The sequence below is a fragment of the Leptonychotes weddellii genome, chromosome 15, assembly GCF_054177405.1.
Source record: "Leptonychotes weddellii isolate Sample4059 chromosome 15, ASM5417740v2, whole genome shotgun sequence".
Classification (NCBI taxonomy): domain Eukaryota; kingdom Metazoa; phylum Chordata; class Mammalia; order Carnivora; family Phocidae; genus Leptonychotes; species Leptonychotes weddellii.
In genome coordinates, this window is record NC_138383.1 from 14,973,071 (window position 1) to 14,991,768 (window position 18,698).

General features: G+C 36.6%; 1 protein-coding gene across 7 annotated transcripts in view; it reads left to right on the top strand.

The window, feature by feature from the left end:
* CDC27 (cell division cycle 27) overlaps positions 1-18,698 on the top strand; it is a 77,650-nt gene that overhangs the window by 37,036 nt on the left and 21,916 nt on the right. For 2 of the 7 annotated variants that reach the window (XM_081804791.1, XM_081804795.1), the window contains exons 9-15: positions 750-883; positions 8,552-8,651; positions 9,624-9,831; positions 10,037-10,209; positions 13,486-13,638; positions 15,209-15,417; positions 18,125-18,242. In XM_081804791.1, coding sequence (XP_081660917.1) covers positions 750-883; positions 8,552-8,651; positions 9,624-9,831; positions 10,037-10,209; positions 13,486-13,638; positions 15,209-15,417; positions 18,125-18,242 — 1,095 coding nt within the window. The remainder of the gene's footprint in view (positions 1-749; positions 884-8,551; positions 8,652-9,623; positions 9,832-10,036; positions 10,210-13,485; positions 13,639-15,208; positions 15,418-18,124; positions 18,243-18,698) is intronic. The other 5 variants (XM_081804793.1, XM_081804796.1, XM_081804794.1 and 2 more) reach the window with 3 other exon arrangements.

The following is an 18,698-nucleotide window of genomic DNA, read 5'->3' on the forward strand; positions in this document are numbered from 1 at the left end:
TGCTTCTTCTCCCACTCCCCCTGCTTGTATTCCCTCTCTTGCTGTCTGTCTGTCAAATAAATAAATAAAATCTTAAAAAAAAAAAAACAAAACTAAAGTGAAAAATGAAAGGATAGTATAAAGATAAAAATACTGAGGTTAAGCGGGCACCTGGGTGGCTCAGTCGGTAAGCATCTGCCTTCAGCTCAGGTCATGATCCCAGGGTCCTGGGATGGAGTCCCACATCAGGCTCCCTGCTCAGCAGGGAGTCTGCTCCTTCCTCTCCCTCTCCCTCTGCCACTTCCCCGGCTTGTGCTCTCTCTCGCTCACTCTCTCCCAAATAAATAAATAAAATCTTTTTTAAAAAATGCTGAGGTTAAAATGAGGAAATAGTTCGATGTTAATCCTAATATATTAATTGACATTAATAATGACAGTAATTTGGGCGCCTGGGTGGCTCAGTTGGTTAAGCGACTGCCTTCGGCTCAGGTCATGATCCTGGAGTCCCGGGATCGAGTCCCACGTCGGGCTCCCTGCTCAGCAGGGAGTCTGCTTCTCTCTCTGACCCTCCCCCCTCTCATGCTCTCTCTCTCTCTATCTCATTCTCTCTCTCAAATAAATAATAAATAAAATCTTAAAAAAAAAATGACAGTAATTTGTGTTTTCAGATGACAGTATATATTATGAAATCTTGCATTGGGAAAATGTAGATGGGAGCATCATGGTGTCTTTTACCATTTTCAGTGCAATTTATAATTCACAAACCTTAGACTTTTTGTGTTTTACAGTCTGTTGCCAGAATCGGCCAAACTGGAACAAAGTCTGTCTTCTCACAGAGTGGAAATAGTCGAGAGGTAACCCCAATTCTTGTTGCACAAACACAAAGTTCTGGCCCACAAACAAGGTATTTATTATGGTGTCATTATTTGATATTCTTGGCTTTTCTTGCTATAAAATATGACTTTATTCACTTTAGGCAGGTTTTGACTTTCCCAAGAAGTCTAGAATGACTATTATAAATTTTGAATGTGTCAAATTAGAAATTTCTAGGGGCACCTGGCTGGCTCAGTCGGTAGAGCATGCAACTCTTGATCTTGGGGTTGTAAGTTCGAGTCCCACGCTGGGTATAGAGATTACTTAAAAAATAAAAATCTTTAAAAAAAAAAAATTTCAAACTTACTGAAAAGACTAGTGTAATTTTTAGTTGAGTATTTTAATACAAATCAAGACAAAGGTAACCAAAAGATCTTTTTATTTTACTCTAATTCCCTCATGAATTTGTTTAAACTAGATATTCTGAACACTCCTCTAAAATAATTTTCTTCTTATTACATGACCTTCATTGGTCAAGTACAGATAGATTTCATTCTCCCCTTCCCCTATTATGCACTTATATATACAGATCATAAAGTTAATCTGGTAAATCTTTAAATAATCCACTGCCACACAGAAATGGTGTTAAGTAGGGTTTCTTTTTTCTGTTGAAGTACTCAAAAACAAATCATAGCTAATACTTTAAAAGAATGATACAACTGTCTCCTTGTAAAATAGTGAACATGTACCGTAAGACTTAAAATAGACACAGATGTACATATACCTTGACTAATATAAAAGGCTTCAATATTTCTGAAATGCCAAGATGGCAAGTCTCATGACTGTCAGCTCACAGACAGGTGACAGGGATTGCCTGGAGCTCAGTTATGAGAAGGAACCTGAGGGCTCCTGCAGAGCACCATTATATAGGCTGAATAAATGCTAATCCTAAAGAATATATAAGCATAATTTATGGAATTACACATTTCACTTAAGCTAAACAATTATACTAACTTTAATAAACATCAACTTTTAATGATTTTGTGGGGTTTTTTTGTATTTTATCTCCTTTATTGCCTATCTTAGTTTCCTACAGTTGCCATAACAAAGTTACTGCAAACTGGATGGTTTAAAACAACAGAAGCGTATTCAGGGCCATGCTCCCTCTGAAGCCTCCAAGGGAAGATCCTTCCTTGTCTCTTCCAGTTTCTGGTAGCTTAGTTGGTGGGAGCATAACTCAATATGTGCCTCTGTCGTGTGACCATGTGAACGTGGTCATCTTCCCTGTGTGTCTCTATATCCAGATTTCCCTCTTCTGAGGACATCAGTCATACTGAATTAGAGCTCACCCTAATGACCTCATCTTAACTTGATTATATCAACAAAGAGCCTGTGTCCAAATAAGTCACATTCATAGGTAGTGGAGGTTAGGGCTTCAGCATATTTTTGGGGAAACACAGTTCAACATAACATTGCCTTATTAATAATTATTCTTTATTTTGTCTTTTTAGAGGCTGTTTTAGTGTTTATAGTATGTATTCTAACTTATCAAAGTCTACCTTCAAATAATGTTGTACCACATCATATATAGTATAAAACCTTATGATAGTGTGCTTTCATGCTCCTCTCCCCATCTTTATGCTATTGTTGTCATAGATTTTACCTCACATGTATGTAAACCGATTGTGCATTGTTATAGTTTTTCCCTTAAATAGGCAGTTATCTTCTGGAGAGATTTTTTAAAATAAGAAAAAGAAATCTATTTTGTATTTACCCACATATTTACTATTTCCGGTGCTCTTTATTTCTTTCTATAGGTTCACATTTCAATTTGGTATCCTTTTCCTTCATCTTGAAAGACTTAAAATTTCTTATAGTCCAAGTCTGCTGGTAATGAATTTTTTCAGCTTTTGTATGTCTGAAAGAGATTTTTATTTCATCTTTGTTTTGTTTTTGAAAGATACTGTCACTAGATAGAGAATTCTTGTTCATAGTTTTTTCTTTAAAGATGTTGTTCTACTGTCCTCTCGCTTGTTTTGTTTCTGACAAGAAGTGTGTCATTCTCATTTTTTGTTCCTGTGTATGTAATGTGTCTCTTTTCTGATAGTTTTACAATTTTTATCTTTGATTTCTGATTTTAAGTCATTTGATCATGATGTGCTGTCGTGTAGTTTTCCTCTTTCTTGGCCTCCAAATTGATTGAGCTTCTTGGATCTGTGATTTCGTAGTTGTTATTAAATTTAGTTAATTTTTGGCCATTATTTCTTCAAGTATTTTTTCTGGTCCTGTCCCCCTCTCCCCTCCTGGGACACTGAGTATGTGTTTATTAGACCATGAAGTTGTCCCTCACAGTTCAGTACTGTGTTCATTTTTGTTTGCAGTCTTTTTCCTCTGTTTCATTTTGGATAGTGTTTATTATTATGTCTTCAGGTTAACTAATCTTTTCTTCTGCAGTGTCTAATCTGCTATTAACCCCAACCAGAATGTAGATATAGTTTTAATCTCAGATGTTCTATTTTTTATCTCCAGAAGTTTGATTTGGTTCTCTCCTTTAACATGTCCATTCTTTCTTCTACCTTTTTGAGCATATGGAATATATCTATAATAGCTCTTTTAATGATTTTGTCTACTGTCCTTACTGTGTTATTTCTGGGTCTGTTTTTTATTGATTTTTTTTTCTTTTCATTATAAGTTATATTTTCCTGCTTCTTTGTATGTCTAGTTTTGTTGTTGTTGTTTTTATGCCAGTAAATGTTGGAAATTTTACGTTGTTGAGTGCTGGACTATTTTATCTTCTTTTAAGTATTTCTGTTTTATTCTGGGAGGCAGTTACTTGTTAATAGTTTATTCATTTCAGGTCTCGATTTTTAAGTTTTGTTGGGTAAGACAAGAGTGGCCTTTAGTCTAGACTAATTTTGCCCCACTATTGAGGCAGTATTCTTTGAATACTCAGTGACGTGCTGAGTATGAGGTTTCTTCATTCTGGCTATTGAAAATATAAGCTACTCCCAGCCCAGGTTGAGCTCCAAGAGTTGTTCTGCCAGCTCCTTTGCAGTAGTTCTTTCTCTAGATTCAGGTAGTTTTCCTCACTGTAATACTGTAGTAAGTTCTGGTACTAATTACCCAGAAATAGCATAGACTCTGCAGGCAAGATCATAGTCCCAGCAAGACTTAACAAATCTTGTTGACTTAGCAACTACAATTTCAAGGGTTCCCTGGGCCACCTTCACTTCTGACCAACTACCTACAAATTTGAGGGTTCTTACTACCCCCTGAGGTTTAATATGTTAGGACAATTCATAGAATCTAGGAAAGTTCTATACTTATAGTTATCAAGGATACCAGTCAGGACCAGACAAACGAGGGCCCATAGGATGAGGTCTGGGAGGGTCCTGAACACAGAGCTTCTGTGTCCTTTCCCCTGGGTGAGACGTGTCACCTCACCAGTGCATCAGTGTGTTCGCCAACCAGGAAGTTCAACTGAGTTTTGGTAGTCAAAGTTTTTTGTGTTTGTTTTTTTTTTTTAAAGATTTTATTTATTTATTTGACAGAGAGAGAGCACAAGTAGGCAGAGAGGCAGGCAGAGGGAGAGGGAGAAGCAGGCTTCCCGCTGAGCAGGGAGCCCAATGCAGGACTCGATCCCAGGACCCTGGAATCGTGACCTGAGCCGAAGGCAGCCGCTTAACCGACTGAGCCACCCAGGCGCCCCGGTAGTCAAAGTTTTTATTGGAGTTACATTACATAGGCATGATAGATTGTGTCATTGGTCGTGTGATTTAACTCAATCTCCAGCCGCTGTCCCCTTCCTAGAGAAGGTCAGGCTGTTAACACCCAGCTGAAAGCTTCAACTGTCTAATCACTGGTTGGTCTTTCCAACATGGCCAGCCCAGTATTCTGAATCTATCTAGGGCCACCACAAGTCATTTCATCAGCATAAACTCAGGTGTGGTCTCAGGGGCCCACCATGAAGAACAAAGACACTCATATCGCTTGAGAAATTCCGAGCATTGGGGCGCCTGGGTTTCTCAGTATTAAGCATCTGCCTTCGGCTTAGGTCATGATCCCAGGGTCCTGGGATCGAGCCCGGCATCCGGCTCCCTGCTCAGCGGGAAGCCTGCTTCTCCCTCTCCCACTCCCCCTGCTTGTGTTCCCTCTCTCGCTGTGTCTCTGTCAAAGAAATAAATAAATAAAATCTTTAAAAAAAAAAGAGATAGAGAGAGATTCAGAGCATTTAGAAGCTGCTTCTCAAGAATTCAGGACAAAGACCAGATGAGTTTTTTATTATAACACACTCAAACAGTTGCGCTACTCAGTTTCAACTGCAGATTCTAGGAAAACTTCCAGCAGATCTTTGAAGCTCTCCTTCTTTGTAGCTCTCCCCTTTCTAGTACTCTGATCTTCATATTCTAGCTGCCTTCACTTCTTGTAAGTCTCAACATTTTCTTCTCAACACAGGAAGACCACTAAGTTCTGTTTGTGTTCCCTCTCCCTGCACTGTGTCCTCAGAATTCTCAGGCATATGTGCTTGCTGTCCAATGTCTGAAAAGCATCATTTCATATATTTTGTTCAGTGTTAATAGTTGTTTAAGATGGGATAGTAAATCTGGTCCATTTTACTTCATTTACAATTGGCAGTGGAAGTCTGTTTTTTTTTTTTTTAGAAAGTTGTTTTTTTAGAGATGATTAGAATAGCATAGTTCTCTTAGCTAAATTTCCCCAAAAAGTTTGTATGTTATCATTTTCTCTACATATATTAACCTCTAAAAATAATTTTTATATTCTTTCCAAGGCATCTTCTTATAACTAGCATTCATACTTTATTACGAAACCATAAGATGATACTACTTACAAAAAACTTTTTATTTTTCTTAAAGATTTTATTTTATTTATTTGAGATTGAGAGAGAGTGAGAATGAACATGAACAGGGGGTGGGGGGGGAGAGGCAGAAGCAGACTCCCCGCTGAGCAAGGAGCCTGCCTCAGGGCTTGATCCCAAGACCCCAAGATCACCACCCGAGCCAAAGGCAGACACTCAATCGACTGAACCACCCAGGCACCCCTACAAAAACTTTTTTAAAAAGTGTTTAATATAACCGGCACATAATCACATAGGTAATAAGTGATAGAATTGATTTCAAACCTCAACAATCTGATTCTAGAGCACATTCCTTTCATTCTCAAATTCCTAGTTAAAAAGATGCAAGTTATAAAGAGATGAGTATATTTCATGTGCTACGACCAGTGTTTCAAACTCACTCAGTATCCTGCTTCATTTTCCTGATGTCTGTCAGACTTCGGACATTTTTTTCTTTTGTCAAATTGCCCTTCGGAGCTAACAGAACCGTAATGAAAATTATGATTAGGAAGAGTTTGTCTTCTTCATCCTCCTAGCCCCAGAATCATCTTACTATTATTTTTACTTCTACCCCGACAAGATTCATGTTATACTCCTGCAACTTTTCTTGGCTTTTAAGAAGTCTCAGCATTTTTTCTCAGGCTTGTCCTTCCTATAAACTGCTCCATGGATGAAATTATTCCCTCCCGCTTCTCAGGCAAACTCTTTTCTATAATTAGGTAATATTATTGACAACATATAATTCACATTTGTAGCATAAATGACATAGTTGTTCAAATAAAGAATATTGTACTTTTAAAAATGAATCAACTTCTATAAAAGGCAAAACTATGGAAACAAAAAAGATCAGTAGTTGCCAGGGGTTGGAGGGGGGAGGGATGAGTAGGCAGAGTGCAGAGGATTAGGGCAGTGAAAATATTCTGTATGATACCATGATGGATATATGTCATTATATATTCACACGTACCTATAGAATGAACAAAACCACGGGTGAACTCTATCATAAAACTGTCGACTTTATAATGCATCAGTGTAGGTTCATCACCTATAACAAATGTCCCACTCTCGTGGGGCATGTTGATAATGGGGGAGGCTGTGCATGTTGGGGGCAGGGGTATATGGTACATCTCTCTGTACCTTCCCCTCAATTTTGCTGTGAACCCTAATCTCCTCTAAAAAAATCCTAGGGGGACACCTGGGTGGCTCAGTCGGTTAAGCGTCTGTCTTCGACTGAGGTCATGATCCCAGGGTCCTGGGATCAAGTCCTGCATCAGGCTCCTTGCTTGGTGGGGAGTCTGTTTCTTCCTCTGCCTGCCACTCCCCTTGCTTGTGTGCTCTCTCACACTCTCTCTCTGACAAATAAATAAATATATAAAATCTCTTTAAAAAAAATAAATAAGTAAAAAAAACCTAGGGATGCCTGGGTGGCTCAGTCGGTTAAGTGTCTTCCTTTGGCTCAGGTCATGATCCCAGGGTCCTGAGATCGAGTTCCATATCAGACTCCTTACTTGGTGGGGAGCCTGCTTCTCCCTCAGCCTGCCGCTCCCCCTGCCTGTGCTCTCTCTCTCTCTTGCTCTTTCTCTCTCTGACAAATAAGTAAATAAAATATATATTTTTTAAATATTTTATTTATTTATTTGACAGAAAGAGAGAGACACAGTGAGAGAGGGAACATAAGCAGGGGCAGGGGCAGAGGGAGAGGGAGAAGCAGGCTTCCCACGGAGCAGGGAGCCCGATGTGGGGCTCAATCCCAGGACCCTGGGATCATGACCCGAGCCGAAGGCAGACGCTTAACGACTGAGCCACCCAGGTGCCCCTAAAATCTTCTTTTAAAAATTAAAAAATAATAATAATAATAAAATCCTAATTTAAAAAAAATGTATCAGATCGCCTGGGTGGCGCAGTCAGTTAAGCATCTGACTCTTGGTTTCAGTTCAGGTCATGATCTCAGGGTCGTGAGATCAAGCTCCATGTAGGGCTCCGCACTCAGTGAACAGTCTGCTTAAGACTCTCTCTCTCTCTCTCTCCCTCTGCCCCCCACCTCAAATAAATCTTTTTAAAAAGTAAAATAAAAAATTAAAAATACATATAAAAATGTATCATAAAATAAAATTAATTCATCAACCTAAGTGACCTCACTTGCTGTAATACCTACATTGAGATTCTGTCTTTTGAAAAGGTAAGAGCAGCCTGGGCTTTTTGTACTCACTGGTCAGTGTCTCTTTAATTCTTAGAAGCTTCTGTGACTCAAATTCAGGTAACTAGTGGGATTTCACATAAACTGTAAACCGTTTAGTCCATAGACTAGCCCACTTTCAGGTAACTTGAGGTTTTAAGTTTGCTTACTTTCTAAGAATGGAATCCTTGTACCTTAGAAGTTTGCCTTTTAAAGTTAAAAAAAAAAAAATGTACCCGGGCAATTATTAGATTTCTTTGGTTCTAAACAGAATAAACCTTGATGTGGTAGTTTGAATTTATAGGGAAATAATAATTGTTCTAATGGTATTTATTTGTTGGCAAATATCCCACATTTGGACTATCCATGTCCAACTATCTTTTTTTCTCTAATTTGCTATGGTTGCAAATGAGGGCTAGAGAGAATTAGTTTATAGATGTGTTTATTATTTATTGATACACAGTTTTTATGTGGATTGTTTTAAGTTCAAATTAGCAATTTCAGATAGAATGAAGCTCTGTGCTATAATCTTTATTATTTTATGGTAATACAGATAGCTTTTAAATTCTTAGTTTTCGTAGAGGGATGACAAACGGACCGACCAAACTCATCATCTTTAGAATACAAACATGATGAATGTGTTTTTTTTAATGTATCTGAATTGAAACAATAAGTAATGCTCATAAGCTGGGGTTTTTTTTTTAATGTCTACTTTTATCATTTTTTAGTACAACACCTCAGGTATTGAGCCCCACTATCACATCTCCCCCAAACGCACTGCCTCGAAGAAGTTCACGTCTTTTTACTAGTGACAGCTCTACGACCAAGGTAATCTAAAGATTTCCATATGTCACATTTACTTAAGCTTCCCCCTCCATCTCTAATAAATAAATTGAGAGACTATTTAAATTTTTCTAATTTTTTTTAATTTATAAAGCTGTTGATAACATTTATAAATTTTCTTGGTTCTTTAATAAATATTATAAAACATTGTTCAAAGGACAAAATTCTTATGATGGGAAACAGATCAGTGGCTATTAGGAGTTAGGACTTGGGGGGAAGATATGACTACTAGAGCATAGCACAAAGGAATTTTTTTGTGTAGTGGTCAGACAGTCCTATATCCTTATTGTGGTGGTTGATTACATGAAGCATACATGTGATAAAATTTCATAGAACTATCACGTCAAAAAAAAAAGTACATGTAAAAACTGATGAAATCCAAATAAGATGTGTAATTTAGTTGATACTATTGAACCAATTCAGTCTCCTGGATTTGATGATGCCCTGTGGCTATGTCAGATATTCTCACTAGGAAAATTAGGGGAAGGATAAATTTCCTGTGTTTTCTTTGCACATTTCTTTATACAAGGACCTCATTATGCCCTTGGTAAGTTTTTGTTGGTCCATTGACAAATATTATGGATAATTTTTAACTTTGACATGAACAATTCAACAATTTTATAACTTACCAGTTATAATGCTCTGAAGACAATTAGGTAATATTGCATCCATTTATTTTCTTATTTTTAAATAATAAATGAAAGTTATACACTTTCAGAAAAGAGCAACAAAAACAATACTGATTTACCTTATATACTAGTTCATTAATACAATTTATTTTCAGAATTGTTGCATTTAAAATTAAAGGACTTTGAAATTTTTTATTATAAATTTTTTCTGAGAAAAATTTAGACCAGTCAAAACTATATATTTATTTTGTGACTAATACTTGAGAAAGGATTGGGAAGTCTATAATACATGCGTTTAACAAATGTGGAATTTTCCTCCTTTTTACAGGAGAATAGCAAAAAGTTAAAAATGAAGTTTCCACCTAAAATCCCAAACAGAAAAACTAAAAGTAAAACTAATAAAGGAGGAATAACTCAACCCAACATAAATGATAGCCTGGAAATTACAAAATTGGACTCTTCCATCATTTCAGAAGGGAAAATCTCCACAATCACACCTCAGATCCAGGCATTTAATCTACAGAAAGCAGCAGCAGGTCTGTTTTAAATGCTTAATATCTTCTTTGTATTTTATTTTATTCACTTATTTTAAGTAAGTTTTTTAATGTTCATTAAAGTACCTTCCATTTTTTCTAGATAGATGTTGGAATTTTTAATAAATTATTTTGTATTAGCCTTTCTAGAAAACCAAACTGTTTTATTGTGTTTTTCTCCTTTGTTTACTATATTGTTTTCTCCTAGAAGGTTTGATGAGCCTTCTGCGTGAAATGGGGAAAGGTTATTTAGCTTTGTGTTCATACAACTGCAAAGAAGCTATAAATATCTTGAGCCACCTACCTTCTCACCACTACAATACTGGTTGGGTACTGTGCCAAATTGGAAGGGCCTATTTTGAACTTTCAGAGTACATGCAAGTAAGTATAGAAAACTGTTTACATGCCTTTTTAGAGCTAGTTTAAATTAAAATGCCTGTGCTTGAGACAGCTAGATCTAAAAGGTCAATATTTAGGGGCACCGGGGTGGCTTGGTTAAGCATATGACTCTTGATCTCAGCTCAGGTCTTGATCTCAGGGTTGTGAGTTCAAGTCCCACCTTGGGCTCCACACTGGGTGTGCAGCTGTTTAAAATTTAAAAAAAAAAAAAGTCAATATTTATTATGTAATGTCTTTATTTTCTGAGCATTTTAATATATAAATAGACAATTTTTTCTCTTGTTTAAGGGTGAGTAGTTTAAATTTGGGGAGATTGCTTGAGATAGATTTGTAGAGAATCCAAGTCATCCATATATTTTTTATTTTTTTAAGATCTTATTTATTTATTCATGAGAGACAGAGAGAGAGAGAGAGGCAGAGCTCCCAAGGAGCTCTGGGATCATGCCCTGAGCTGAAGGCAGATGCTTAACCGACAGAGCCACCCAGCCATTGAGCCCTGGGTCGGAAATTTAAATTGGAAATTAGAATTTTCTTTGGCTTTGTGTTAATAATCTTCTCTTTTTCTGGTATAAACAGATAACTTAAGCAACGAATATAATTAAAACTAAAGGATAAAAGTCTTGAGGACATTATGTCCTCCATTACATACAGTTTTCTTCATAGTATTTTTCAAGATTATAAAACATATGAAATGCCAGAAATTCATCCCAGTAGGAACTCTGCATATAGTAGAAAATATTTTTATTATAAACACCTATTACGTGGTAATATATATTTTCAGATCCAACGGAGTAGGGTACAAATATTTCACATAAGAATATATGGATGTGGGCGCCTGGATGGCTCAGTCGGTTAAGTGTCCAACTCTTGATTTCGGCTCAGGTCATGATCTCAGGGTCTTGAGATTGAGCCCTGTGTAGGGCTCTGCACTCGGCACAGAGTCTGCCTCGGATTCCCTCTTTCTGCCCCTCCCCCTGCTTGAGCTCTCTTGCTCTAAAATAAATAAAATCTTTAAAAAAAAAAAGAATATATGTGGGCTTATATATAAGATGGTGGCTCAGATGGTTAAGCATCTGCCTTCGGCTCAGGTCATGATCCCAGGGTCCTGGGATCGAGTCCCGCGTTGGGCTCCCTGCTCAGCAGAGTCTGCTTCTCCCTCTCCCTCTGCCTTGCTGCTCTCCCTGCTTATTCTCTCTCTCTCTGTCAAATAAATAAATAAAATCTTAAAACTAATTAATTAATTTCCTACCCAGTTTAGCTTCTGAGCATTTTCTCTCCCCACCCCTAAACTTAAAAAAATTGTTTAAAACTTTAAAATATATATATATTAATAAAATTTCTCTAAAATAAATTATTTGAAGTTTATAATAAAGTTACTTTTTTGCCCTGTTTACTTTCAGTTCATTTATTCAGTGCATGTTATGTCTTAAATTCTCTTCTAGACTCTGTAATACAGCTAGACAAATAATTGCTTGCTTTTATAGAGCTTGCATTCTAGTAAGAGAGATAGATTGTAAGCCAATACGTGTATAAGGACAGGTAGCAATAGGTCATAGGAAGAAAAAAATGAAGCATGTTAAAGGAATTGCAGGACAACGATATATGGAACTATTTACCAAAAAGTATGCTCAGAGAAAGGAGGTGACTCCTTCATGAGCCATGCAAAGATCTGGGGTGAAATGTGTTCTAGGTAGAGAATAAATACAGAAGATACCAACTCATGTATTATTGTATGATAAAGAAAGAAGTGTTGCTGTAGACAGATTAGCCTTATTCATTGCTAGAAGTTCCATGTTTGGATAATGGTCCTTTACGGATACATAGGCAAAAGCTGTGTTTGGCAAGCCCCTTTCAAAATTATTTCTAATTTATTATTTCACAGGTCCTTTAAAATACATAATTTTTCTTGTTTCCCTATAATTATAGAGCAGTGTCCCAGATACTTAACTAAACAGAAGCCTTTGTTTCAACTTAATTTCATGAGTTTTTTTCATTTTTCTTTTTGTCTATGCCACAGTCACTTTTCAGAGGAAGCAATAGATCCTGAAAAATTTGAAACCAAAAGATTTCCAAAACCTATATTTGACTTGTGGTTAGGTCTGTCTTCTTATACCCAATGCCTATTGGAAAAACTTATCTATAACTTTTAAGGGATTTCAGAGAAGTTAAAAATCATTAAGCTAATCCTAGATAATATATGGCCATTTCTTGGAGTTCCTAGTTTTATAAATGCTGTTTCTTTATTTTACGCCATTTTCATTTCATTAAGAACAGTCCAAATATTTTTTATTCTAAACTAAACTTGACTTTCAGAATTTTGAACTTTTGAATGAATAAACTAGGGAACTACTGATTGGTTTTATAAAACCCAAAGCCTCGGGCACCTGGGTGGCTCAGTCGTTAAGCGTCTGCCTTTGGCTCAGGTCATGATCCCGGGGTCCTGGGATCGAGCCCCGCATGGGCTCCCTGCTCCGCGGGAGGCCTGCTTCTCCCTCTCTCTCTTCCCCTGCTTGTGTTCCCTCTCTTGCTGTGTCTCTCTCTGTCAAATAAATAAGATCTTTGAAGAAATAAAATAAAACCCAAAGCCTCAAACTTCAAGGTGAGAGAAACCATTCTGGGAGCTGTGAGTGAGGGGAGGAAAAAAGTAGCTGAGGAGGGACCCTAAAGTCAGGTTAGTGCTGCAAAGGAAAAGAGAATCACTAGGCTGGAGCTACAGTTCCCCCGCAGGTATGACATTGGCGGGTATGCTCAGTGTTCAACATGTCATAGCATTGGTAGCCAACTGAACCTGTTTTTCCCCTAAAGTTTTTAACTCAACCTCTTAATAAAAATCAGTGCATAAGTGGTTTTGTGTTACCGAAATCATTATTCTCTCGCTTTTCCTGAGTTATTCTGTAAAGCCATTATTAAAACTTGGAAATGTGTTTTTTGAGAATAAAATAATTGACTTGTCTTTTGTAAATTGTAACTTTGTATAGATTTCTCCTCTGTCATTTTGGTGGAAACGTAGGTTTTCTTTTCACATTTAATGCTCTTACCGTGACTTGTGTATACCTAGGTTAAGTGTGAATTTGATTACCTCAATATTTGACCTATTGTGGGACATTGTTCATTGGGACCCTATGTTATTACTAATTCACATAAACACTGTAAAACAAGGCAGCATTTAGGTCCCATGAGAACAGTGCCCAGTGCTCTCCCTGCATATATGTAAATTGTATCAACTTACTTTCCCATTAACTAGTTTTTTTATTTCAGGCTGAAAGAATATTCTCAGAGGTTAGAAGGATTGAGAATTACAGAGTTGAAGGCATGGAGATCTACTCTACAACACTTTGGCATCTTCAAAAAGATGTTGCTCTTTCAGTTCTTTCAAAAGACTTAACAGACATGGATAAAAATTCACCAGAGGTATGATAACTGAAACACTTTGCTTATGTAGTTGTCTTCTGATCACCCTTGCCAAGTGGGGATGAAGCAAGTAATTCAAACACCATTTAGCATCATCCACACTTTTTCACCCTTCTCTACAGGCAAAGAGGGACTCAGAGAAGAGAAAAGTCCTAGAATATGTGGTGCAGATTCATAAGCATATATTTTATTCAAGATTAATCAAGATTTGGCTGTATTAAAATTGCTGTTATTGGGGCATCTGGGTGGTGCAGTCAATTCCGCATCCAACTCTTGGTTTCAGCTCAAGTCTGATCTCAGGGTTGTGAGATCGAGCCCTGTGTCAGGCTCCGTGCTCAGTGCAGAGTCTGCTTGGATTTCTCTCTCCCTCTCCCTCTCCCCACTGCCCGCACTCACGTGTGCACGCTCTCTCTCGCTCTCACTGAAATAAATAAATCTTTAAAAAAAAAAAAAATTGCTGTTGCCAGCAGGATTAGTGTTCATTAAGCAGAAATTATGTAGATTGGAAAAAGCGCTAATTTTAAATTAAAGTAAAATAGTGGTTTTTTATTGTCATTTTAAGACATAGGCACAATTCATTTGCATGCTCCAGTCCTGTAAGAATTGTATTTCATTGCATCTCAAGATTAGTTAGTGGTACTTGTATAACATATCTAATCTTAGAATTAAATTAAAAACAGTCAATTCTCATTATTCTTGGTAGTTATGTTCAGTAGTTTTTGTAAACACTATTATTAGCAAAGACTGGATCATTTTATTTGGGAGAAATGCACACACACACACACACACATCCTAAAAACAACCCATCCTGGTAGGTTTTATTATCTTTATTTTATATAAAAGAGAAAATGCTATTCAGAAGTGTTAAGGTGATTTGCCTGAGGCTACCCTACAACAGGTACCATATTTAGGATTCAGTCCTCTGTCCAACTGGCCCCAGAGCCAGAGCTTCTTGCCCTGCACTGCACTTCCCCCTACACTCTCTATCCTTTGGTCATCTCTATGTGAGAGATGAAACAAGGAGGCATAGAGTCACCTTTTTTTTTTACCTCAACTGGGACCGTGCCTGTTGGACAACTCATATGCTGGGTGACTGCTAAAGCACTCGCAAGTGTAGAGTTTGGTTTTACAAATACTATAAATTTTTACAAGTAGACAAATTCACCAATATGAAATCATGAACAATGAGGATCAACTGTATTTATTAAAACTTCAGGGGGTGCTAGGTGGCACAGTCGGTTGAGCGACTAACTCTTGGTTTCAGCTTAGGTCCTGATCTTAGGGCTCAGGGTTGTGATATCGAGCCCCCAACAGGCTCCAGGCTCAGTGCTAAGTCTGCTCCAGATTCCCTCTCCCTCTCCCTCTTCCTCCGCCCCTCCCCCATGCTCTCATGCGCTCATGCTCTCTCTCTCTCTCTCAAATAAATTTTAAAAAAAGATAACTTCAGTTTTTGTTTTTCTGTTCTAAGTGAGTTCTGAGTCTTGATTTTAGTCGTAAATTTGGTTTTGTTAGAGAAATTGAAACAAAATTTTAATTATATATTTGGTTTTTGTTTCCATCTTTTTTTAAGGCCTGGTGTGCTGCAGGGAACTGTTTCAGTTTGCAACGGGAACATGATATTGCAATTAAATTCTTCCAGAGAGCTATCCAGGTTGATCCAAATTATGCTTATGCCTATACTCTATTAGGGCATGAATTTGTATTAACTGAAGAATTAGACAAAGCATTAGCTTGTTTTCGAAATGCTATCAGAGTCAATCCAAGACATTATAATGCATGGTAAGTGCTAATGAAGTGGAAAGACAATGTCTTACTGATGGGACTGATACTCAGTAATTTTTCTTGTTAGACATCTCTTTATTGTCATGAATTTGGTTACTAATACTTAAGAATAGTACATACTGGTTGATAAGTTGTAACCAAAATGTATTTTTTTATATGAAATGTGTACTTTTAACAAACTCTTAAGTTAACTAATAATCAAATACTAGATCCTTATACTCAACAGTTTCAACTTTTCTCCTACCAAACTTTTGAAAATAATTGATTTTGTTATTTGATTTGTTTCTTTTTCTTAGAACACTGAAACAGTGATTCGTATAGAACATGGTTGGGAAAGTGGAGAGGACTAGTATAATCACCTATTGGATAGTAGAAAATAAACATTGAGAACTATCCACTAGTTGTTGCTCTTTACAATATTCTGGTTTATTAAATACCAGTCTAGTTCATTAGCTTTAATTTAGAACTCGGTGTTCCAGTTTATTAATAAGTAATGTCTCTATTGAGGTTACCTGGCTCATATAGTTAACAAATGAAGAAGGCATTAAAGGGGCACCTGGGTGGCTCAGTTGTTAAGCGTCTGCCTTTGGCTCAGGTCATGATCCCAGGATCCTGGGATCGAGCCCCGCATCGGGCTCCCTGCTTGGCGGGAAGCCTGCTTCTCCCTCTCCCTCTCCCACTCCCCCACTCCCCCTGCTTGTGTTCCTGCTCTCACTCTCCCTCTCTCTGTCAAATAAATAAATAAAATCTTTAAAAAAAAAAAAAGGTATTAAAAAGTTTGTTCTTATTTCTGCCTCAACACTGTATCTACTGCTGACATTTTATTGTATTTTTCTTGACTGAGTTTATAGTTTTACATATCAAGAAGTGTAATTCTGATATCATAACTCTGCTACAGTTTTTATGTCAGACATGGTTTTCTTTTTATCTTTTGAGGTAGTCATTATAGCAGTTGAATTTTCATTCTGTCACTAAATCTGAATCACTATATTATTAAAACATATTTTTTTGATCTGTGTATATATGTTTTTTAATGGATTATATCTCGTTTCTAAGTAGTTACATTACCTAAAAGATGGCCTGACAAATGCTGACTTCTGCTGACATATTAAACAGTCAAGCTTGCTGATACTGCCTTCTCTTCACATAAAGTACCCTGTAATATTTTAAGAACTCAGTTCTCAATAGGACTTGTGTTGTTTTTTAAACGTTTGGGTATGTCCTATATTATAATAGTTGCATTCTTAAAAAACCTTACCATATCAAAATTGTTATAAAAATAAGGAATTTAGGTAACTTTAAGTATCTAACTTAAAGTATCTAAACTTAAAATTTATTATTCCAACTCCAGAGTAAATAGTCTTTCTTTTGATGTTCCACCATCACCATTATTAGCACAGAGCTTTTTATACCTTTTCTTCACCCCAAATATAAGAAGATATATTGTGCTTTCTTCTTATACATTCATTTGGTGTTTATTCCCCATTGTCATTATCTAGTTATAGCCAAAAGAGGTTTCCTTAATGTAAATCAGTCACATTATGTTCATTTGATGTTTTGAAAATTCAGAAGAAATACTTGTATATCAAGTTAACATGCTCTTACATAGCCTTTAAAATTTATAATTTTGGGGGTGCCTGGGTGGCTCAGTCGTTAAGCGTCTGCCTTCGGCTCAGGTCATGATCCCAGGGTCCTGGGATCAAGCCCCGCATTGGGCTCCCTGCTCCATGGGAAACCTGCTTCTCCCTCTCCCACTCCCTCTGCTTGCGTTCCCTCTCTCGCTATCTCTGTCTCTGTCAAATAAATAAATAAAATCTTTAAAAAAAATTAAAAAATAAAAATAAATAAAATTTATAATTTTTAAGTCTGCAGGAGTATGTTTTGATATAGTGAGGAGAGGGGAAGCAGAACATGACACAATGCATATGTAATTATAATGATGTATATGTATTTGCACCAATAATATAGAAATAGCATTGTTAAGAGTTTAGGGTTTAGAATCATAAAAGAAGGATCTGACTATAATCCTTATTAGCTGTATAATTTGGGGCATGTTATTTAACTTCCCTAAACTCATTTTCCTTATTTGAAATGTGAGTGATAATACCTATCTTGGTTCGGGTCATGATCCCAGGGTCCTGGGGTCGAGCCCCGCATCAGGCTCCCTGCTCCACGGGAAGCCTGCTTCTCCCTTTCCCACCCCCCCTGCTTGTGTTCCCTCTCTCGCTGTGTCTCTCTCTGTCAAATAAATAAATAAAATCTTTAAAAAAAAAAATACCTATCTCATTTCCTCCTAGGATTAAATGAGATAATTCACATAAAGAGTTTAACAAAGTTATTGGCACACACATAATTAGCCACTCAGTAAAAATGAGCTGTTAAATCTAGATTGTAATGGATTTAAGGATGTAGTTTCTTTTTTCCCCATTGTCAAATTTCTATTTGATTGATTGATTTGATTTATTGTTTTTACTTACAAAAGTGATTTGTCTAAAATGCTATGATGAAAAAAATTTTTTTAAAAATGAAATGCTTTGATGATTTTCTTATCATGATTGATAGTTTTTGCCTTCTCTGAGACCACCAGTATTTCTCCTTAGTTTATTAAAATGCCAGATTCCATAACATACCCTTTTATTAGTTGAGCTAAATTACCAGCCAAAAGTTCATATTCCTAAAATTATACTTTATTTTATACTTTCAGGTATGGTTTAGGAATGATTTATTACAAGCAAGAAAAATTCAGCCTTGCAGAAATGCATTTCCAGAAAGCACTTGATATCAACCCTCAAAGTTCAGTTTTACTTTGCCACATTGGAGTAGTAAGTAGCTTTCCAAATATTTATCAGTGAATCTCCCTTGCGAAATGTGTTTGTTATTGACTTAATTGCTGTGGTGAAAATTAGGGCTTTTTGTTTGTTTGTTTGTTTGTTTGTTTATATTCTTGGAACAATATTGTGGCTTATTTTATAGCCAAAAATACCACCTTTTTCCTTGGCATAAAGAGAAATGCCATTCCTCAGGCAAGTCCATTTCTCTGAGCTTCCATTTTATAAATGACAAGTAATACCATCTTATCTACCTCGCAGGGCTGTTGTAAGACTCACATGAGATACTTCATATTTTGAAAGCACTTTTTTCCATGTTAATATTTAGCTTCTAAATTCAGTAATTATTATTTTAAGACAAATGGTTCCCTGTGTTTTAGCTGCTGAGTGATATAGATATGTCAGAACTAAAATTAAAATTCTTTTTTTATTTTACTTTATTTTTTATTT